At 35.7% G+C, this 25,180-nt stretch overlaps 1 protein-coding gene across 1 annotated transcript in view; it reads left to right on the top strand.

The window, feature by feature from the left end:
* COL24A1 (collagen type XXIV alpha 1 chain) overlaps positions 1 to 25,180 on the top strand; it is a 363,647-nt gene that overhangs the window by 65,918 nt on the left and 272,549 nt on the right. The window contains exons 10-13 of the mRNA XM_052638047.1: positions 6,278 to 6,331; positions 7,518 to 7,562; positions 15,112 to 15,165; positions 18,617 to 18,661. Of these exons, the coding sequence (XP_052494007.1) occupies positions 6,278 to 6,331; positions 7,518 to 7,562; positions 15,112 to 15,165; positions 18,617 to 18,661 (198 nt within the window). The remainder of the gene's footprint in view (positions 1 to 6,277; positions 6,332 to 7,517; positions 7,563 to 15,111; positions 15,166 to 18,616; positions 18,662 to 25,180) is intronic.

Below are 25,180 nucleotides of genomic sequence, written 5' to 3' on the forward strand. Positions count from 1 at the left end.
CTGCCTGCAATGCAGGAGACTTGGGTTCGATCCCTGGGTGGGGAAGATCCCCTGGAGAAGGAAATGGCAACCCACTCTAGTACTCTTGCCTGGAAAATTCCATGAACTGAGGAGCCTTGTAGGCTACAGTCCATGGGGTCGCAAGGAGTCGGACACGACTGAGCGACTTCACTTCATTTCTTCTTCTAAGTTCTATTAAGTCCCCGAGGCATAGTTTTTCAAGATTACTAATTACTGGACATGGCAAGAAAAGCGATATATGTATTTGTTGCAAGTACAATCTCAGTTTCTTCAGTACTTAGCAATCTCAAGTACAAGATCAAATGAGTGCTGAAAAGCATTTGAGCATATGTAGAAAAAAAAAAAAAAAAACAGAAGGGCAAGAGGGAAAGAAAGATTAGATCCTGGGGAAGGAAAAAAATTCCTAGAATACTGCTTTGGCAGAAATGTGTGGATTCCAATGAAGAAAACCTGCCACCTCACAAGTAAGTGAAAAAACTGACCGTTGTCAATACTGACCAGTTTTCTCATAACTGCTCTATTATCTAGTTCCATTAGTATACATGTCCCTGTTCTGAGGGTGATATGCTTGTGAGAAGAGTCTAAAATCCGTTTTAAAGATGGAACACGTATTATTGGAATCAGTTCTGTTTTATGTAATTCCAGAAGAAAAAACAAAATCGGTGATAACTGTGAGGAACAACTAAAATCATTTTGCATTTTAACTGTTGGAAACACTGTGGACATTAAGAGGAGCATAACTAATTTGCTAGGAGACACTGCCTTCTGGAAAATTTGTAAATATCTATTAACTGGCCAGAAACATTTAGGAAAGTAATTATATCATCTGTATAAGCTCTAGTATTAAGAGCTGTCATTTACTGAGTCTATTAGTTGCCAAACTGTACTACTGTTAACTGGAACTTCAAGTAGTATAATTGTGTATTGAATATTTCCATATGTTAACTCATTTGATGCTCCACAACACTAAGAATTATTATAGTTACCCCTGCTTTTAAATATGTTTTCCCACATTGTTCTATTTTCTCTGCATTATAATCCTGTGACCTAGTATTACCATTGTATTTTACTCATGAATAAATGAAGACATAGGGAGGACCCATGCTGACAGTGCTTGGACTCTCAATGAAGTCTGACTCAGAGCATCGGCTTTAATTCTTCATGTGAGAAGTGGGATTGGGACAGGTTTACTATTCCTGATTTTTCCAGGAGTAGAGGTATAACCCTGTGTCTAAATTACTCCAGACAATCTACAGATTAAAGTGAGCCATTATTTAAATGCAGAATGAGTGAATTAAGTTACAGTATTTCTTTTGAGTCTTTTGAGCTCTGTGGTTGTCCAAGTGATTTTAGGGTGTGGTTGGCTTAGAGTATGTTTATGCCACATACGACTGCTGAAAGCTTACTTATTGACTTTATTTACTGTTGTTCCAGTAGAGCAGGATTTAGTCATCGAATAGAGTCCTTTTATGTATTTCTCTGTGCAGCTGGAATGTGTTATATCTCTACATGTTGTCTTAACACTCTCTATGAAAATCTGTTAAAATCAGATTTCATTTATGTCTTAAAACAGATTGCTTTTTAATTGAGGTTGATTAACCTAATTTGGCTAGGAAACTAATGAAAGGGATAGTGGTTGCCATTAACCAGAACATACAGAATTTAAAAAGCGTTTTATATTTATTTCACTCATTTCTATTGGCATATCCAAATATAAGGTTTTTGTGGATGTCTGGATATAGGCCTGTGTGTTTTAGAATTGGATGGGGAATTGAGGAAGCATTTGTAAATAGACTGAAGCAAATCTCGTAATTAGAGGGCTTTCCTTTGAGTACTACTATAAGTTATTTGCACTTCAAACCTCCATTAGGGAGGCAGCCTTGAATGGTGGTCTCTGGAGTTAGACTTGCTAATTTAAATTCTGGCTTTCTAAATAGCTGAGTGACTTTCCACTGGTGGCAAACACTTTGTGTCTTATTTTTTGCATCTGTAAAATAGGGATTATATCTACCTTATAGGGTTTGGGTAGATAAAATATGATAATACATATAAAATACTTGAAATTGTGCTTGGCATATCAGTGCTCAATAAACATTATAGGGATAAAATATATACTATGTATAATGTTAATAAGGTAATTTCTAGCACATAAATATAGTTTCTGAAATTTTAGGATATAATCTCTACATGTAGATGAGAATTTTCTGTAGTTCTCAGAAGATCGCTCTTTATTCACGTTCTATTAAATTGTTCATTGTCGTGTGTGTGTGTGTGTGTGTGTGTGTGTGTGTGCATATACACATGTGACAACTTTTGTCAGATCACCTGGTTTTACATTCAGGCTCTGCTACTTACTATGCCATCTCACGCACATTTCATAACATCTCTGTATCTTTCTTACTTCAAATGTAGAATGAAGAACATAGTATCTATGAAGAACATAGTATCTATCATACTTTATATCACAGATACAGAGTAGCTGTAAATCACATTGCATGGTGATGTGATTAGCACATAAAAATGTGTTGAAGTGAAGTGAAAGTCACTCAGTCATGTATGTCTCTTTGTGACCCCATGGACTATATAGTCCATGGAATTCTCCAGGTCAGAAGGAGTGAGTAGGCTTTCTCTTCTCCAGGGGATCTTCCCCACCCAGGGATCAAACCTAGGTCTCCTGATTGCAATTGGATTCTTTACCAGATCGAACCCAGGTCTCCCACATTGCAGGTGGATTTTTTACCACCTGAGCCACAAGGGGAATCTAAGAATACTAGAGTGGGTAGCCTATTCCTTCTCCAGTAGATCTTCCTGACCTTGGAATTGAACCAGGGTCTCCTGCATTGCAGGCCGATTCTTTACAAACTGAGCTGTGAGGGAAGCCCAATACACAGAAAAATGTTAAGTAAATAGTAATTGTTGAAGCAAGGAAAGGAAGGGGGAGAGAAAAGGGAGAAAACAAAATGAGAAATGTATTCTGAGAAAAGTGCAGAGAAGGACATATTAGAATATAAGTCTAATAGAATGGAAGGGTGAAAACTTTGAACTGTGATCCTTTATTTGCCTCTTTCTGGGACTGTTTTTTCTCTAGATTTTTTAAATTTCAGGAATTTTATAGTGTTTCTATGGTTAAACTAGAGAAATTAGCACAATCTTCTGTATACTTCAGAGCAGAGGGGCAAAGGACTATTGTCCTTTGTATTAGTAGTATTATCTAATACAAAAAAAAACAACAGGAAAAGAATTTTTACAGAATAAAGAATCTATGAAAATTATCACTGCTGTCATCATTTCAGTTCAGTTCAATTCAGTCAAAGAGTGTCTGACACTTTGTGACCCCATGGACTGCAGCACACCAAGCTTCCCTGTCCATCACCAACTCCTGGTGCTTGCTCAAATTCATGTCTGAGTCAGTGATGCAATCCAAACAGCTCATCTTCTGTCGTCCCCTTCTCCTCCCGCCTTCAGTCTTTCCCAGCATCAGGGTCTTTTCAAATGAGTCAGTTCTTCACATCAAGTGGCCAAAGTAGAGGGGTTTCAGCTTCAGCATCAGTCCTTCCAATGAATATTCAGGACTGATTTCCTTTAGGATTAACTGGTTGGATCTCCTTGCTGTCCAAGGGACTCTCAAGAGTCTTCTCCAACACCACAGATTAAAAGCTTCAATTCTTTGGTGCTCAGGTTTCTTTATAGTCCAACTCTCACATCCATACATGACTATTGGAAAAACCATAGCTTTGACTAGATGGACATTTGCTGGCAAAGTCTCTGCTTTTTTAGTATGCTGTCTAGGTTGGTCATAGCTTTTCTTCCAAGGAGCAAGAGTCTTTTAATTTCATGGCTGCAGTCACCGTCTGCAGTGATTTTGGAGCCCAAGAAAATAAAGTCTGTAATTGTTCCCATTGTTTCCCCATCTATTTGCCATGAAGTGATGGGATGAAAGGCTATAATCTTAGTTTTCTGAATGTTGAGTTTTAAGCCAACATTTTCACTTCTTCCTTTACTTTCATCAAGAGTCTGTTTAGTTCTTCTTTGCTTTCTCCCGTGATGGTGGTGTCATCTGCCTATCTGAGGCCATTGATGTTTTTCCCAGCAGTCTTGATTCCAGCTTGTGCTTCATCCAGCCTGGCATTTCACATGATGCACTCTGCATATAAGTTAAATAAACAGCATGACCATATACAGCCTTTATGTACTCCTTTCCCTATTTGGAAACAGTCTCTTGTTCCATGTCTGGTTCTAACTGTTGCTTCTTGACCTGTATACAGATTTCCCAGGAGGCAGACCAGGTGGTCTGGTATTCTCATCTCTTTAAGAATTTTCCACAGTTTGTTGTGATCCATGCAGTCAAAGGCTTTGGCACAGTCAATAAAGCAGAAGTAGATGTTTTTCTGGAACTCTCTTGCTTTTTCAGTGATCCAATGGATGTTGGCAATTTGACCTCTGGTTTCTCTGCCTTTTCTAAATCCAGCTTGAACATCTAGAAGTTCACAGTTCACATACTGTTGAAGCCTGGCTTGGAGAATTTTGAGCATTACTTTGCTAGCGTATGAGATGAGTGCAATTGTGCAGTAGTTTGAACATACTTTGGTATTGCCTTTCTTACATATTTTTTTTAGCATTTCCTTACTTCACAAGTTATGTATTAGACCTAAATGAATGAATGAATCATGTATCAGTGGAAGACAGTCACAACATATGGAGGTATTTCTTCTCACTTTTCCACAGGGTTCTGCAGCAAGTTTCCTTTCTTATGTGTTTGAGCCTCCATGTATCAGCCTTCCTTGAGTAAACTGAGTTTTAAATCAGGCACAGAAAGTTGTCAATTCAAAGTGAGTTTCCCATTCAAAGTTGCTATGTGAATTTTTAGATATACCTATGTCATAATACAGGTATTTAACACTTGATATCCATTTACCTACTTTCTGAAGCTTGTGCTCTGATAGTTAAGGCGAGTTGCAGGATGGCTGAGACAAGGAGTTCAATCTGTAAAGATACTGGTTATTACACAATGTATCCACTCTTTCTCTAATGTAAATGTTTTTTAAAATTCATGTATCACTGAATTTTTTTATCCTATGTTTATCTGTATTTATCCTACATTTAATAATCAGTATCTCATTTAGGTCCCTAATCTAATAGTTGTATTCATTTTTATTTAGCAATTTATCTCATTTTCTTTTTTTTTTTTTTTTTCAAATTGAAAGCAGTTGAGGTTTCTTAACTGACGAGATTACAAAAATAATCATGGTAGATACCTTAGTTCATCCTTCTATTAAGCCTGTTAATATGGTCTTCCCTGTTGCCAGCATCTCCAGCTTCTACAAAATGCATGGCCCTTTTTCTTCATCTCACCTCACGGAGAAGACAGTTTGAAGGCCTATAGGAAGTTGCTTCTTTGAAATATTTTCCAACAGTATAGATCTCATGAATCAGATGACCTTCATGCAGATAATGCTGTATTTGCCAAGAGACCAGCGATCAACATATTATCTGTCAGGACAATTTGCTGCTTGTTGATTTTGATCAATTAATTTACTGTCTTCAGGTTTGGGTACCCCCATGCAATGTATTCTTGCCTTGAGAATCCCATGGACACAGGAGCCTGGCAAGCTACAGTCCCTGGGGTTGCAAGAGTCGGACACAGCTTAGCAACTAAACCACATGCTATGTATGGTTCTACCCTTCTCAGCATGTTAATTGAAACCTTGTTGAGCTTCAGGAGGTGCCACTGAACATCTGACAGAGGCGGAATTGCAAGGCCTTTCAAATCTTTGATACCTCTGTTCCTGATGACAAATGCCAATTTGGGTTCTGTGTGCACATAGAAGTTGCTGGCTTTTCTTCCCATCCTAGCCATTCGAATTTCAGTTCTATATATCTGCTTGTCTTCCTTGTGATAGGGCTTAGGTTTTTCATAGATAAACTTCTTGCCCTTTGAAGCATCTTTTAGGCAAATTATTTCTCAGCACTTGATCTCAAGCTCTGTGCAATTCTTTTGCTTTTTCTTAAGAATTTTTGGCATAGCAGAAACCTTTTTTTCCTTCTCTTCTGCACCCTCCATGGTTTCAGCCAGGAAAGAGGCCAATTTCATTTTAAATAGATGACTTCAGACAGATAAGCAACATGCAGGACTCTTCATATTTTTATATAGGAAAAATATTCTTTCCAAACTTGGGTATTATGAATACACCAAGTTTGCTTTCTTGGGCTTCTTTGGACTTTGCTGTATTTTTTATTATTTTATTTTTCATTTTAGGGAATTCCAGGTTTCACTGGTAATATTGGTTCCCGTGGTTACCCTGGCAGGCAGGTGAGGTAACTATATTTAAACTTTTCTTTTTATGTCTTCTTGGTTAATGCATTGTATGTTCCAATTTCAAGACTTAATATTCAAATGATAATTGGTTTATTTTATTAAATAATGAATTACTCATAGCAAAATAATTCCAAAAAATTCTAATACCAAAATTGTAAAACTTCTTCAAAAATTTTATTGCAGAAAAATTTTACTTAAAATCAGAGTGGGATTTTTAAATAAGTTTGATATGATATTCATTGGAACTTTTAAAATTAAAATGGCTCAGTAGACTAATAAAATGTTAAACAGTGTTGCCAGTGATTTTACAATATTACCACTGACTAAAATGAAGTAATGATATGAGTTAAACTCTCTTTGATATGCAACATTTTTAATAATGCAATTATGAACACTTGGGACACAGTTGCCAGTGCTACATATACCACTATCTGAATACTTTTTGTCTAAATTGGATTCAAGTCTTTGTATACTGTTTCAAAAATTAATTTTAATCATTTCATATTTATTCCCCTCTAATTTCTAGCTTTCTCTAGCTGTTTCATATAGGCTAATAAGAGAAAAAATTCTCTTTCTTAGGCTTTCATTAATTACTTACTCTTGAAATTAATTGTTCATTTAGAATACTAGAAAACTTTATTTATATAAAATATCTTTTTTATTCTCTAGAATTAGGGAATTGAAAATGCCAAAAGATAATCTACTGTTAATAAAATTCCATTTTTAAGCCTTTAAAGTATGTGGAGAGTATTACATGAGTCTTACCACCAAGTAAAGTTTTCTGTTTATCTGAAAAACTTATAAATACTTAGACATATGGAAATTGATCTGAAGTTAAAAAATGTACTTTTTTTTTAAAGTAGGAATATATTTTAGATAAGTGAATTAGAAGTGTTCTAAAAGAGCAGGGTTTTCCAATGAAAAATAAATAATTGTGTCTGACAGTTGTGTTAATCTACTTTATTTAGAAATCTAAAATATATTTGTGTATAGATTATATACAATGGCTTTTTTGGTTCTGAAATTCTAAAATCCCTAAAATGTATATGGTCTTTACTAAGTATACAGTTCTGAAATTTATACTTGTAAAAATGATACTTTTTATTTGCCCCTTTTTATTAATTATCAGCAACTCTTTAAAAAGTACTAGAGTATAATGGTGATGTCTTGTTTGCACTAGGGTTTAGCTGGACCAGATGGTAATCCAGGACCTAAAGGTGTACGAGTGAGTAAGCATTTTCATCATTTTGTTAAGTATGCTTAAATGTAGTAGAATGTTGTATACAAAATACTTATTTTCACACTTCCACACTTCTACTACTTTAAATGTAATGCACGTTTAGCCTGGAAAGAATTATACTTATTTGATATACATCTTTATTGTTAAGGCCACAGAGAGCAATCTTACAGTGGTAGTTCTTGCTCATTCTTTGATAGCTCCTACATATATATTATTTATATTATTTTTCTATCCCCTTGCAAAATGGTATGTTATACCATTTCTGGTATGTTAGAAATACACTCTATAAGCATTTGTAGTATTTTTTATATGTGACTATATGTAGACTTAAGAAGTCATGATGAAAGAAATGTGAAGAGACAAAAAAAATTCCTATTCAAGGCTGAAGTAATAATACAAAAACTATCTGGACTAAAGAAATAGCTGCAAGAAAGAAACTTACATGTTCAAGAACATCCTTTTGCACTTCTAACCATTAAAGGAGTTGTTAACCACTTTTAATCATAAAGGGAGTAAAAAAAAAATTACTATGAAGTGTTATGTAGTGTGCCACAAATTAAAATCAAAGCTGATTCTAGGAAAAATTTATAAAACTAAAATTTTTCTTTTCAAATTCTCTATTTAATAGCCAGTTATTTTCCAGAATCTGTATCTTCTTTATATTACCTAAGATAACTTTTAGAAATAAGGAAAACAAAAAATACATAAACAGTATGTGCTATTGTTGTTATTTAGTTGCTTAAGTCATGCCCAACTCTTTTGCAAACCCATGAACTACAGCACACTAGGCTGCCCTGTTCTTCACTATCTCCTGGAGTTTGCTCAAACTCATGTCCATTGAGTCAGTGATGCCATCCAGCCATCTCATCCTCTGTCGCCCCTGTCTTCTCTTGCCCTCAATCTTTCTTAGCATCAAGGTCTTTTCCAAGGAGTAGAGTCTTCACATTAAGTGGCCAAATTCTTGGAGCTTCAACTTCAGCATCAATCATTCCAATGAATATTCAGGACTGATTTCCTTTAGGATTGACTGGTTTGATCTCCTTGCTGTCCAAGGGACTCTCAAGAGTCTTCTCCAGCACCATAGTTTTAAAGCAGCAATTCTCTGTTGCTCTGCCTTCTTTATGGTGCAACTCTCACATCCATACATGACTACTGGAAATACCATAGCTTTGACTAGATGGACCTTTGTCAGCAAAAGTGATATCTCTGCTTTTTAATATACTGTCTAGGTTGGTCATAGGTTTTCTTCAAAGGAGCAAATGTCTTTTGATTTTGTGGCTGCAGTCACCATTCACAGTGATTTTAGAACCCAAGAAAAGAAAGTTTGTCACTGTTTTCCCCTTTTTCTCCATCTATTTGCTATGAAGTGATGGGACAATGATGCCATGATCTTTGTTTTTTGACCACTATGTTTTAAGCCAGCTTTTTACTCTCCTCTTTCCCGTTTATCAAGAGGCTCTTTAGTTCCTCTTTGTTCTCTGCCATGAAATTGGTATCGTCTGCATATCTGAGGTTGTTGATATTTCTCCCAGTAATCTTGTTTCCAGCTTGTGATTCATCCAGCCTGACATTTCACATGATGTACTCTTTGTAGAAGTGAATAAGCAGGGTGACAACATACAACCTTGATGTACTCCTTTCCTAATTTTGAACCACTCCTCTGTTCTATGTCTGGTTCTAACTGTTGCATCTTGTCCTGCATACAGCTTCTCAGGAGAGAGATAAGGTAGTCTGGTGTTCTTGTCTCTTTAAGAATTTTCCATAGTTTGTTGTGATCCACATAGTCAGAGGCTTTAGTATAGTCTGTGAAGCAGAAGTAAATGTTTTTCTGAAATTCCCTTGCCTTTTCTATGATCCAGCTGATGTTTACAATTTGATCTCTGGTTCCTCTGCCTTTTTAAATAAACCTTGAACATCTGGAAGTTCATGATTCACATACTGCATAAGCCTAGCTGAAGAATTTTGAGCTTTACTTTGCTAGCATGTGAAATGAGTGTAATTGTACAGTAGTTTGAACATTTTTTGACATTGCCTTCCTTTGGAATTGGAATGAAAACTGACCTTTTCCAGTCCTGTGGCCACTGCTGAGTTTTCCAAATCTGTTGGCATACTGAGTGAAGCACTTTATCAGCATCATCTTCTAGAATTTCAAACAGTTCATTTGGAATTCCATCACCTCCACTAGCTTTATTCATAGTGATGTTTCCTAGGGCCACTTAACTTCACATTCCAGACTATCTGGCTCTAGGTGAGTGACCACACCATTTTGTGGTTATCCGGGTCATTGCTGTTGCTGCTGCTAAGTCGCTTCAGTTGTGTCCAACTCTGTGCAACCCCATAGATGGCAGCCCACCAGGCTCCTCCATCCCTGGGATTCTCCAGGCAAGAAAACTGGAGTGGGCTGCCATTTCCTTCTCCAATGCATGCATGTATGCTAAGTCACTTCAGTCATGTCTGACTCTATGCGATGCTATGGACAGCAGCCCACCAGGCTCCTCTGTCCACAGGATTCTCCAGGCAAGAATACTGGAGTGGGTGCCATTTCCTTCTCCATCTGGGTCATTAAGATCTTTTTTTATATAGTTCTTCTGTGTATTCCTGCCACCTCTACTTAATCTCTCTTTGGTCCTTGCTGTTTCTGTCCTTTATTGTTTGCATAAAGTATTCCCTTGGTATCTACACTTTTCTTGAAGAGATCTCTAGTCTTTCCCATTCTATTGTTTTCCTCTATTTCTTGCATTGTTCACTTAAGCCTTTCTTATCTTTTCTTGCTGTTCTCTGGAACTCTTCGTGCAGTTGGGTATATCTTTCCCTTTCTCCTTTGCCTTTTTCTCTCTTCTTTTCTCAGCTGTTTGTAACGCCTCCTCAGACAACCATTTTGCCTTTTGCATTTCTTTTTCTTGGGGATGGTTTTGATCATCCTGAACAATGTTGCAGACCTCTATCCATAGTTCTTCTGGCACTCCATCTACTAGACCTAATCCCTTGAATCTGTTTGTCACCTCCACTGTATATTCATAAGGGGTTTGATTTAGGTCATACCTGAATGGTCTAGTGGTTTTCCCTACTTTCTTCAATTTAAGTCTGTATTTGCAATAAGGAGCTCATGATCTGAGCCACAGTCATTCCCGGGTTTTGTTTTTGCTGACTGTGTCTAGTTTCTCCATATTCAGCTGCAAAGAATATAATCAATCTGATTTCAGTATTCACCATCTGATGACATCTATGTATAGAGTTGTCTCTTGTATTGTTGGAAGACAGTGTTTGCTATGACCAGTGTGTTCTCCTGTCAAAACTCTGTTCGCCTTTGCCCTGCTTCATTTTGTACTCTAAGGCCAAGCTTGCCTGTTATTCCATGTGTCTCTTGGCTTCCTACGTTCATATTCCAGGTGGAAAGGATATCATTTTTTTGTTGGTAGTTCTAGAAGGTCTTGTAGGTCTTCACAGAACCATTCTACTTCAACTTCTTTGGCATTAGTGGTTGGGGCATAGACTTGGATTACTGTGATGTTGAATGGTTTGCCTTGGATATGAACAGAGACCATTCTGTCGTTTTTGAGACTGCACCCAAGTACTGCATTTCAGACTGTTTTTGACAGCGAGGGCGTCTCCATTTCTTATAAGGTATTCTTACCCACAGTAGAAGATGTTATGATCGTTTGAATTAAATTCGCTCATTCTCGTCTATTTAAGTTCACTGATTCCTAGAATGTCAATGTTCACTCTTGTCATCTCCTACTTGACCACATCCAAGTTACCTTGATTTATGGGCCTAACATTCCAGGTTCCTATGCAGTATTGTTCTTTACAGCATTGGACTTTACTTTAAGCACCAGACATATCCACAGCTGAGCAACGTTTCTGCTTTTGCCCAGCCTCTTCATTCTTTCTGGAGCTATTTCTCTGCTTTTCCCCAGTTGCCTGTTGGACACCTATCAACCTGGGGGGCTCATCTTCTGGTATCATATATTTTTGCCTTTTCATTGTGTTCATGGGGTTCTTAAGGCAAGAATACTGAATTGGTTTGCCATTCACTTCTCCAGTGGAGCACATTTTGTCAGGCCCTGACTAGAAGGTACGTGCCCATCAGTAGCTCCATGTAGCCAGAAACCATGTGTTTTAATGTATGTGCTATAATGATGCCTTCATTTTTAAAAAATTCTTAAACATTTTCAAATATTTCACGTGTATTTTCTTCCTTAATTTTGCTGTCAATCCTGTGAAGTAGGAGAACACATATATTGTCTCCATTTTACAGATGATAAAACAGTAAGCTGTGGAACTGACATGATTTGATCTAGTCCTAGCAGAACTCAAACCAACATCTTCTCACCTTTAGCTCTGTACTCTTCCACTATCCTGTGCTGTCTCTACCCTTGCACTAAGTGAAAATATGTATGGAAAATGTATGTATGAAAACATGTATGGAAAAGTGATGTATATTTTATTAAAGCTGCACTGAATGCGCATACCTACTTGGATTTGGAAAGCAAGGAGAGATTACTGGATAAGAACATGGGCTTTGGAGTGAAGACTGCTTCCCTCCCACCACGAACCCCTTGTTTACTGGCTTTGTGACTTTCAATGCCGTTAATCTCTTCTGTGTCTCATTTTGCTTAACTTAGTAAAAGGTGAAAATGAAACTTACCTTTAGGTGCTTATGAGAACTACCTGAGCTTAATATTCTTTAAGCACAGTGCCTACCACATGGCATGCACTTTCTCTGCAGATTTGATCATTATTTTGGAATTTGGGAGTTACTTGTGTGTGTGAGCTAAAGTTATAGACCTGTTATTTGGCGCTGTGCAGTTTTCTTTTACTACATTTTCTCATCTTGCTTCTGTGATTCCTTTAACTTTTCTAAGTTCGCCTTTGTGTCATTTTTGTATCATATTATCTATCCTTTTGTTCCTTTCTTCCCCATTTGTGTTGAAAATTACTCTGTAGGGTGTAACTCTTTTTAAGTTTTTTTATGTTTTGATGGCAACTTCATGAAAGCATTTTAAAAAAAAGTAATCCTTTTCTGACTAATATAATTGATTTAATCCTTTCATTTTCCTTTGCAATTGAGGGAAGAGTCAGCAGAGCCATTTCTCTAGGTTTCATGTTCACAAAGAGTCCAAATGTAAACTTTGATATTATTAATAACTACAAATGTTCAAAAAACAAAATTTGTTCAAAACAAATTTACACTGATAGGATTATATTTGTTATTTAATTTGTGTCCTATTACTGTGTAATACCACATGCTATATATTATAAATTAATGTTTTTATAAATCATGTGATAATTATCTTTTGAGTGTCCCTATTGTTTGGTTGCATTTTTGGTGTTAAAATAATTATTTTTAAAATGTAATTGTTTTTCAGCCCTCCTTTGGTATCTGTTTGTGTAATAACCGGCCAGGTATCTCAAAAAGTAGAAGTAGGTAGGCCTCTCCTGACGTTTTTATTTGCCCTGATGGTGACAGAATTGCCTCTGTTTTATGCAATACAGAATTGCCTCTATTTGAATATACAAACTTCAATCCAAGAAGCAAAGCCATCTGTATTAGTATTATGTTTTTTATGTTCCTTGTTTCTTTACACCCTAAACTCCAGTTTAGTGGTAGTGTTTTTAGAATGATGACAAGTCCATATGATTTCTTTGTTGGATGCTGCTGACATTTTATTTCTAATTATCATAATAATTATCAAGAAAGTTTTCTGAAACACCTACATAATTATGCATAGCATTATTTCCTTTAAAATCTTTATTTCTAAAATGTTGTGCTGGTTCTGTGCAGACTGTGTTGAGTAGAGGTCTGACTTTTTAGCTCCTGAGTTTTCAGCAGAGTTTTTAGATAAATGTACATCAGTTAGAGTGTTTGTTCTTTTTATTTATAAGCAAAATTTCAGTTGTGTATGTTAAAGCAACAGTTAACTTTTTTTTAACTTGAGGCCATCTGTAGCTGATGATTCTGAAATACATGTAGCTTGCCATCATAATCCTAAATGTTTTAGTAATCAGAAATACTATTGGATGCTTCATTTTTAAAGAAAGTTTCTCCATCCTCCAGATGCTTGACTTTTAAGCAAACAAATTATAGATAGGTTATCATTAAAGTTAAGTAGAAGGAAACCAATTATCTTTTCTTTTATTTATTGCTTGTTCATAAAGGTGTTTTTCCTTGTCAGAGAAAAGTGTTCCTCCTACCATGGTAATGCCCAACTATTTATCAACCTGCATGGAATGCCTTTCCTTTCCTTCAAGACTCAGCTCAAAAGTTGCCTCCTCTGTAAAGCTTCCTAACCCTTCCCTGTAGGCAGTATTGGTCATTCTGCCAGTCAAAGTTTCTGTGTGTATTGTGTTTATCTTATCACCTGTCACATAATCATGTCACAGTTATCTTATGATATGACAGTTATTTGTATGCCTTCTTCCTAATAAACTATCAGCTTCTTGAGGACACTGATTTTCATATTCATTTTTATAATCCCAATTCCTGGCACACAGAGGGCACTAAAATGATGTTTTGTGCATCAGTGACCCAGATTCATGTTCTTTCAAATACGGACCATTGCAGCAGTATTCTAACAAGATTTCCTACATTCAGTGTTTCCTGTTGGGGGTATATTCTGTATTTTGTCAACAGCTTAATATTTTAGAGAAACAGCTTAACATCAGGTCATTACCATACTCCCTCAAAGCCCAGTAATTTACAGTTACCTAAATTGTAAAGTCTAAAATTCTTAGCCTGAAACTTAAGGCTTTCCTTAATCTATTCTCTAAACTACCATACACTTTATTCATTAAATTGATGAAACAGGTTATTATTTGCCACAGGTGAGATGTAACTAAGGTGTGGTAGTACAAAGTAGCTTGTGTTGTTACTTAGATGTACCCCTTGTTTCTCAGACCAGTGGGAACCTCCATGAAGGCAGTGTGGGTCTGCTTTTCTCCAGAGCACCTATGGTTACTCAGTTAACCATTTACAAGCACTCCTGTAGTTCTCCTGTCTTGTTTCTGCTTACTGTGGTTCTGCCTGAAGTGTTCTTGCTCCATTATCTGCTTATCAATATTTCACCTACTCTGTAGGCCTATCTCAAGTGACAGTCTTCTCTGAAAACTTCTTTGATTGTCTTTACCTCTTGCCACAAGAGGTATGGTATGGTATCTTGCCACAAGATTCATTCTTGGAATGAATCTTTCCTTCCTCCATATTTCTTATTCTTGGATACCTCCTTTCTGCCTTACATTTTAGTTAACTGTATCTGTATTTTCTGCCCTTTGTAATATTCAGTGTAGAAAAGAGCTTGAGCTTGTTGATTTTTATGAGCCTAAATTATACTTGTCTAAATTATATTTCCAACTTTTTTTTTAAATGAAAAGATGGATCTGTAACTTTTAGGAAAAAAAGCAACAAGGTTATTATACTGTTAAGCCTTATAATTCATATTACTATTAATAAATTTTAAGTATCTCTATTTAGAATTATATACTTAATGGTGACTATTTAAATGAAATAATGCAACGATTGTTTGATTTCTTTAAGGGTTTCATTGGCTCTCCTGGAGAAGTAGGACAATTGGGACCTGAAGGAGAAAGAGTAAGTCTGTTTCCTTCAAATATTATTTCTAATGTGGTATACTAAGGGTAAAGTATAACAGTGCTGATAAACCCAGACTTCAGACAGGTAATCTTACTGAGTGAAACAAACCAGCTTTAAGAAAAATTAGATGATGTTTTCATTCTATCATGCAAAGAATTGAACTGCTTCTTTTTGACCCAAAGGAGTACATGGTTAGTACCCTACCTAGAAAAGCGTGCTGTTCTGTAAATAGAGTTTGTTTGTAAATCCAACAGAGTTAGCCTAGGTGCCCAACTAACACAATCAGCTGTATAGTACTGTACTGTAATAGGCTGATAATACTTTTCACACAAATAATACATTGAAACAAACACAAAATAAAAGAGTTTTAACCTTACAGTACTGTACCTTGAAAAATATAGTCATCCAGTACAACAGCTGGTGTACAAGGACTGGCACAGAGTGAACAGGCAAGAAGAATTACTGACTGGGGGAGGGAGAAGAGGGGGGAGATGGTAGAGCTGAAGGGTCATCAGCAATAGGAGATGGAGGGCAAGCTGTAGTTTCTCTCATGACTGATGTTGATGGCATAGGTTTTGGTTCCTTGCTGGAACCAGATGCACATCCACATCTTTGAAGTTTGCAACTTGAAGGTTCATATGTAGGGGACTTACTGTATACAGTTCACATTGTTAATAACTCTCCTGCTTATGATACAGTCCTTTCCAGACCTATTGGCATGAACTTATTTCTAGTAATTGATGTAATAAATAAACCAAAGTTATATGTTCTTGCAAAATGTCATCATCTTGGATTTAAGGATCCCGACACTGACCATCAATAGGCACAATGTCCTATTGCTCACCTTTGAACTCTGTTGTCAGTACAGATATTACATGAGTATTTTTGTCAACCACTGTTCAGTTGAAAGTAAATGGATTACTTCAACCATTGATATCTGCTAATTTATCTGCATATGCAAAAATCCCAAGATACATAGTTCTGACAGATTTCATAGTCTCAAGGGCTTATAAAAGTGATTATGTCTCAAGGGGTTATATCAATAAGTATGCTTTAGATTATGAGTGACACAAAATTTCATTTCAAACTGGCTTCAAAATGAGATTTTAAATAAACAATGATAACAGCAAATGATTTATTGCAATGGTTATATATATGTAATTCACTATGTAATATTAACTCATTTAATCTTGCAATACCCAATGAGATAGTATTATAATTCTCACTATAAGTGTTAAGTGTTAGTCACTCAGTCGCCCGACTCTTTGCAACCCCATGGACTGCAGCCCATCAGGGTCCTGTGTCCATGAGATTTTCCAGGCAAAGATACTGGAGTGGGTTGCCGTTTCCTTCTCCAGAGGATCTTCTGAACCCAGGGATCGAACCTGGGTCTCCTGCACTGCAGGCAGATTCTTTACCGATTGAGCTACAAGGAAAGCCCCTTGTAGCTATAATTCTCACTGTAGATGAAGAACATGAGGCACACAGAGAGATTTACCTAAGACTATACACAGATACTAGAATGAGGATTTAAACATAGATATTCTGGCTGTAAAAGCTGAGTACTTGAGTACTGTGTCCTGCCACTACTTCTTATGACCAGAAACAACAGGTTAGGTGGAATCTAGGCACAGTGTGATCCTGTGAGCACAGTGAGATCATTGTTTTCTCCACTTGCCTTAACCAATATTGGCTTTATCATAAGCCTGATTTCTCATATGATTGCAAGATTCCCAATGCAAGGGCTAAATATGCCTTTGTTTATGTTCAGCCAGAGAAACAGGGAGACAGGTGGTAATTGTCTGCTGGGTACAGAAAATAAGATTTCTGTTTGTCTGATTGTACCAACTTTGGTTACATACTACCTCTTGACAAATAATTATCACCAGATGAATGGCAGGATCCTATTTGGAAATACAGATGGGATGGATTTCTGAATAAAATCAAGATTTTGTTACGAGGAAAAAAAGGGGCCACTTAAATTAGTATATTGACACTCTTCTAAATATTACTGCAGCTTAAAATATAATGTAATTTTCTCTTTTTCATACTCCATAAATTGATGTTTGAAAAAAATAACTCAGAGATAACTTGATTTGATAAATGTTTATTTTTTTGAAGTATAGCTGATTTACAGTATTTTAGGTACATAGCATCTTGGTTCAATATTTTGATGAATTATGCTCCATTAAAAGTTATCACAAAATAATGGCTATACTTCCCTGTGCCATAGAGTATATTCCCTATTGCTTAGGTATTTTACACATACTAATTTTTATCTCTTAATCCCATAGCCCTATCTTGCCCCTTCCCCTTCACTCTCTCCATGAATAACCACTAGTTTGTTTTCTGTATCTGTGAGTCTATTTCTGTTTTGCTATATATATTTATGTGTTTTATTTTTTTAGATTCCACATATAAGTGGAATATTACACTGTATTTGTCTTTCTCTGCCTTATTTTACTAATCATAATATTCTCTAAATCCATCCACTGCTGCAGATGTCAGAATTTAATTTTTTATGGCTCTATAATATTATACACACACATACACATATACACACATAATATATGTGCATTTATACATACATACACACAGATGTATTTATCCATTTATCTGTTGATGGACCCTAGGGTTGCTTCCATGTCTTGGCTATTGTAAATAGTGCTGGTATGAAGGTGTCTTTTCAAATTACTGTTTCCCTGGTTAGTGATTCCCAAACTGCTGAATCATATGTAGTTCTGTTTTTAGTTGTTTGAGAAGCCCCATTACTGTTTTCCATAGTGGCTGTATCAATTTATATTCCCACTGACAGTGTAGAAGTGTTCCCTTTCTTCCATGTCCTCACCAACATTTGTTGCTTGTGTTCTTTTTTGTACCAACTTTGGTGGCCATTCTGACAAGTGTGAGGTGATATCTCATGTAGTTTTGATTTGCGTTTCTCTAAAATTAGCAGTATATAGCATCTCTTCATGTGCTTCTTAGCTAACTGTATGTCTTGGATGCTGGGAAAACTGGGCAGCTACATGTAAAAGAATGAAATTAGAACATTTCCTTACACCATTCACAAAAATAAACTCAAAACAGATTAAAAATCTAAATGTAAAACCTGAAACTGTAAAACTCTTAGATGGGTACATAAGTAGAACACTCTTTGTCATAAATCATAGCAGTATTTTTGAGGATCAGTCTCCTAAGGCAAAAGAAATTAAAGCAAAAATAAATGAATGGGACTTAATTAAATGTACAAGCTTTTGATTAGCATAGGAAACCATCAACAGATAGAAAGACAACCTATTGAAAGGGAGATAATATTTTCAAATGATATGACTGACAAGGAGTTAATAATATCTAAAATGTAAAAATGGTTTATGCAACTCAATGTAAAAAGAAACAACCCAATCAAAAAAGGGAATAAGTATTTACTTTTGACTTTTTTACATTCTAGGGTGTTCCTGGGATCCGTGGAAAGAGAGGTCTTAAGGGAAGACAGGTAATTAGATTCTTGTTTTATGAGGTTTGGTTTAGAGGAATATAATCTAATTGTATGTATGTTTCTCACCTGTTAAGCTAGTTGTTGTTCTTGTCATCCACAATCCATCTCATTCAACAGAGTTTAAATTTTGCCACTTTAACAGCCTACCCAATAATACCTGAGAATATAAAGAAGTATTTAGATTAAAAAGTAACTTGGAATTTAACACTTCTAACCCACTTAATCGGAGAAGGCAATGGCACCCCACTCCAGTACTCTTGCCTGGCAAATCCCATGGTCAGAGGAGCCTGGTGAGCTGTAGTCCATGGGGTCGCTGAGTCAGACACGACTGAGCAACTTCACTTTCACTTTTCACTTTCATGCATTGGAAAAGGAAATGGCGACCCACTCAGGTGTTCTTGCCTGGAGAATCCCAGGGATGGGGGAGCCTGGTGGGCTGCCATCTCTGGGGTCGCACAGAGTCAGACACGACTGAAGCGACTTAGCAGCAGCAACCCATTTAATATACCAGTGGAAGAGACTTTTATCCTTACAGTGGTGGTTTAGTTGCTAAGTCGTGCCCGACTCTTGAGACCCCATGGACTTGTAGCCTTCCAAACTCCTCTGTCTATGGGATTTTCCAGGCGAGAATACTGGAGTGGGTTGCCGTTTCCTTCTCCAGGGAATCTTCTGGGCTCAGGAATTGAACCCGAGTCTCCTGGATTGCAGGCAGACTCCTCTATTGCAGGTAGATTCTTTACCAACTGAGCTTCGAGGGAAGCCTTATGAGAAGGTCCTAAAATTAAAATGTTACAGAAAATACATGGACAGTTTAACACACTAATAACAGCATTACTCACCCTTCTGCTTTAGGGATTTTAAAAATGCCCATTTGAGATGATAGCTCAGAAACTAGGTTCTTATATATTTAGATTTTTTTAAAAAATCAAGTGAATTTTGCTTGATAATATAATTTGAGAGATGGTTAAAAATTGTGACATTATCTAATACCCCTATATTTAACAAGTGAGGAAGTTGTGGTTCAGAAAAGTGTTTTGGGTTATCCTGGCTGTGTTGGTATAGCTAATTTGTACATGGTGTTAGTGACTCAGTTGTGTCCGATTCCTTGTGACCACATGTATCCTGCCACGCTCCTCTGTACATGGGATTCTCCAGGCAAGGCTACTAGAGTGGGATGCCATTCCCTTCTCCATGGAATCTTCCCAACCCAGATCCTGAACCTGGGTCTCCTGCATTGCCGACACATTCTTTACCATCTGAGCCACGAGGGAAGTCCAGATAGCTAGTTAGCTACCCGCTTTTCACTTGTGCTGTTTTTGTTACAATTCAGATATTTATTAGGATAAGACATTGTGTTCTACACTGTGCCATCTACTCTATGAGGAAGAAAATTGTCTGTCATAACACCTTTTCTAAAATTTTGATGTAGATTTTGGGTTGGCCCAAAAGTTCATTCAGGTTTTTCTCTACGCTGTTATGGAAAAAATCAAACAAACCTTTTGGCCAACCTAGTAATTAAAATCTTACTTGTAATGCTAAACAATTGCAGTCTTACCAGAATATTCATATCCTTTTAAAGTATTTTATTCTTTGAGCTTTGCATTATTTCTTATAGATTAGAATAGGTCAGTGTCACCATTATATGGGTGAGGAGAACAAGGCCAGTGATATTAAAAGTCTAGCTCAGGATCACATAGTTATAAGTGGTAGAATAAAGAATTGAACCTCACCTCCTTTGAATATAAATCCAACAGCTTTTTTCTTACTGCTTAGATATTTCTACTCTCTATCTTCTACCTCTTACTACTTAGAAGAACACAATTTATTTTTTTATAACATAGGAACAAAATGTGTTAAAGTTTCACTTTAATGAGTTTAATGTATTAAGATCAACTTATGAAACTAAGAAATAAAAAGTAAGGCAAACATTTTGTTTTCTTGCAATTACATTCAACATTAAAGCTAATCTTATAACAATTATAACAGCAGAAGCTGTACCATCACCATTACCATCATCACCATTTTTTATCTGCAAGCATATTATTTCTTTACAGTTTATCCCTCATACCCATACTTCAACAGAAATACCTCTCATGTTTCAAAATTCTAATCTAAATATGCAAGATATATGCTGTCTCAAAATTTGTATTAGGTGAAGTTTATCTTCCTTATTCTTGTCTTCTCTGTTTTATGTCTTATTTTTTTCCCATCCATTCCCTAGCAAAGTATGCTGTCAGTAAAATAACTAATTTATTTATTTATGCTACTGTATTACTTCCAGTGTTTAAACAGTTACCTTACCTATTAATAATTATATTTTAAATATAGTTTATATCACTTAAGTGGCTACCATCTTTATTAATTTAGTTGGTCTTTTATATATATATATATATATATATATATATATATATATTAACTGTATCTTGACAATATATGAGTATTATTTACTTTCCTACTCCATAATGAACTGTAAAATTGTCCATGGAAGTTTTTAGATAACTTCTGGTTTCTTACTCCATAGGGAATTATAAAATTATCCAATATGCTATTGAGTTCAAAAGAGGAATTCAAGAAAATTGTGGAAAAATAGTGAATGGAGTGATCACTGGGTTCTTTTTTTTAAAATTGTGCTATTCTTTACATTACAAATTTTTTGAAGTTTTATTGCTTTAAAAATATATGCCTTTTTAAGAGATTTAGATCTTTGGAAAATTGTATTAAAAAAACATATGTATCCCATTTTTCCTAAATGGTGTTTATTATAGAAAATCTGTCTGGTGTTTTACTGTGTCATGTGTGCTTTTTCTTTTGAACCAAAAAAGTGATTTGACCATGTTTATGAGGAAATCACTGTACTTAAAACTAAGATACAGTTACAACCACAAGTAAAATTATGCCAAGATTGACCTCAGCGACTGTTGCAGAATATTATCCTATGCATAAATGCTCCACTACTTTCTGTTTACTTTAAGTAAAATCGTCTTCAAATAGCTTTGACATTAAGTAAGGGCAAATATATTAGCATGGGGTATTATGTATCATGGGACACATATTTCAATTTAGATGATTAAAATTCCATGAGAAGAATGGTTACTTATGACAATTTTAATAAGAGTAAATGGAAAACATCTTTTGATACCATTTCTGATCTCTTTGATGTGGAAATATTAGCCATTTTAATACAAACATGGCCATTATCTCTTGGTAATTTATTAAATTATATATGCTATTTGTTATATATGAGGTAGATATTCAAATACAGAAGCAGAATTAAATAAATGATCCAGGCCAACATAAAAGCTGACAGAAAGCATACATGTGAAAGAAAATACAAAAACCTGGAAAGGCTGAAGTCTAAAAAGAATCTATATTTAATAAATTTTTGGCTATGCATATTTCAAAGACTGTTACTTCCAATTTTCTGCTGGTTTCATAGCTACTTAGAAGGGTGGATTAATGCTTCATTAAGGTACAGCTATGTTGATCCCATGTTTTTTCATTTACTGTCCTCAAGTATGAATAAGATGTACCTTATTGTACTCACCACTCCCTTCTAATTAATTTAATTAGTCTTACATTGTAAATGAGCTTGTTTCCTCAAGTTTTATGTAGATACAATTACTCAGTCTTTGCACATAGAATATGATTCAATTTTTTAATTGAAGTATAGTAGATTTACAGTGTTAGTTTCAGGTGTGTAGCAAAATGATTCAGTTATACATATATATCTCTATTCTTTTTCATATTCTTTTCCATTATAGGTTATTATAAGATATTCACTATTATAAGATAGTTCCCTACGCTTCCCTGGTAGCTCAGACGGTAAAGCATCTGCCTACAATGCGGGAGACCTGGGTTCAATCCCTGGATTGGGAAGATCCCTTATGGAGAAAGAAATGGCAAGATCCCTTCTGGAGAAGGAAATGGCAACCCACTCCAGTACTCTTACCTGGAAAATACCGTGGACTGAGGAGCCTGGTAGGCTACAGTCCATGGGGTCACAAAGAGTCGGACATGACTGAGCAAATGGAATCATTTGAATAATCAGTGTGTCTATTAATCCCAAACTACTCATTTATCTCTCCTTCCCTTTATCCCTTCCTCCTTTAGTAATTAATTTGTTTTCTGTGTCTTTGAGTCTTGTTTTGTAAATAAGTGCATTTGTATCATTCTTTTAGATTGCACATATACGTGATATCATATTTGTCTTTTCCGTCTGACTTTACTTAATATGATAATCTCTGGGTCCATCCATGTTTCTTCAAATGGCATTACCTAATTTTTATGATTGAGTAGTATTCCGTTATATTCATGTATGCATTTGTATATATATATATATATACACAAACACATCCATACATGCATGCATATCACGTCTTTATCCATTCATCTTGTCAGTGGACGTTTAGGTTACTTCCATGTCTTGGCTATTGTAAATAGTGCTGCTATGAACATTGGAGTGCATGTATCTTTTTGAATTAGAGTTTTCATCTTTTTTGGATGTATCTCCTGGAGTGGGGTTCTTGGATCATATGGTAACTGTATTTTTGTTTTTTAAAGGAACGTCTATGCTGTTCTCCATAGTAATTGCACTAGTTTACAACAGTGTTGGAAGGTTTTCTTTTCTCCACACTCTCTGCAGCATTTATTGTTTGTGGACTTTTTGATGATGGCCATTCTAATTGGTGTTAGATGATACCTCACTGCAGTTTTGATTTGCATTTCTCTGTTAATTAGCCATTTTGAACATCTTTTCATGTGCCTGTTGGACATGGTTCAATGTCAAGTAATTATTATAGCATATAATTTGTAGAATAACAGTAACTGTTTTTAGATAATTCCTTAAATTTTATGTAACATATTACACTTATAGTTTTATTTTATTTTTTTTTACACTTTTAGTCTTAGAGTCTTAAAATTATCAGAAACTGGTAAAAATAAATTACATAACTTTCTGTATTATAAAATATGAAACACTCTGATAGTCAAAATAGTAAAGACAGTAGGCATAGAAAACTTCCAAATCCAAGTCCAAGTCACTATAAATATGATCTTTGGATTACTATTTTTTTTTAACCTGAATACTAAAGCTCTATGTTTGATATGAGTAATTTTAAAAAGTATGAAAATGTATATGTATTAACATGGCATATATATGTACACCACAGAAATTTATGGAGAAGTAGTAAAAGTTCAGTCCAAAATTGTTAGAATATTGTTAAGCTTAAAGTTTGGGAAGATATTGTCATAAATCATATGCCCATACTGGTTGCCAAAGAATCACTTATTTCCCTGAGTAAACACTAAGTATGGAATTAAGTTGTTGTGAACCAACTTCCTTAGTGATGTCTGTATTATTTTAATGAAATTATAGACTTACAAGTAAGAGATACCTTCTCCTAGATAGTATAAATATTATATGATGCTACTGAAATGGATACATTTTAAAATAACATGTTATTTTGGTTGTTTGAATTATTTATTATTTAGCTTCATATTGGTATTTTAAAATCAGTGTTTTTGTTTAAAGTTATTTCATTTTAAATTTTACCAGAAAACTTACTTCACCCAAGACAAAACATTGTATTTTATTCAGTTTGCAGATAGAGTTGATATTTGTAACAATGTTTTTGGTTTTCAACCAGAAAAGTAAAAAATTGTTTTTTTAAGGGATTTGGTGTATTTTAGGATCAGGCTGTGTTAAAATTGTTTTATTAAAAAACCCATTTGTTCCTTAGGCTTAGATTGTTGACATTTGAGAAATGGTTTTCTTCCAAACTACTTTTGATTTCAAGATCTTAGTATTAGGCACTTACTAATCAATTATTTTTAAAGACCTAATGTAATCACTTACATATTAGTCAACATTTGTGTACTCATGCTTTTGGATACTGAGATAATGTAGTTCTTACGTCTTCCTTTTTTTCCCTGCTGCACTCTACAGTGTCACAATTGGATCAAAATCCTTAATGTCAGTTAATATTGGAGATCTTAAAAACAAGATAGTAGACAATCTTTCAGAGAAGGCAGTGGCACCCCACTCCAGCACTCTTGCCTGGAAAATCCCATGGGTGGAGGAGCCTGGTGGGCCGCAGTCCATGGGGTCGCTAAGAGTCGGACACGACTGAACGACTTCACTTTCACTTTTCACTTTCATGCATTGGAGAAGGAAATGGCAACCTACTCCAGTGTTCTTGCCTGGAGAATCCCAGGGACGCAGGAGCCTCATGGGCTGCCATCTATGGGGTCGCACAGAGTCGAACACGACTGAAGCAACTTAGCAGCAGCAGCAGACAATCTTTATTAGCTGAGACTCTTAAACATGATAGGGCTTCCCTGGTGGCTCAGAGGTTAAAGTGCCTGCCTGTAATGTGGGAGACCTGGGTTCGATCCCTGGGTCGGGAAGATCCCCTGGAGAAGGAAATGGCAACCCACTCCAGTGTTCTTGCCTGGAGAATCCCATGGACAGAGGAGCCTGGTGGGCTACAGTCAGGTCGCCAAGAGTTGGACATGACT

The sequence above is a fragment of the Budorcas taxicolor genome, chromosome 3 (assembly GCF_023091745.1).
Source record: "Budorcas taxicolor isolate Tak-1 chromosome 3, Takin1.1, whole genome shotgun sequence".
Taxonomy (NCBI): domain Eukaryota; kingdom Metazoa; phylum Chordata; class Mammalia; order Artiodactyla; family Bovidae; genus Budorcas; species Budorcas taxicolor.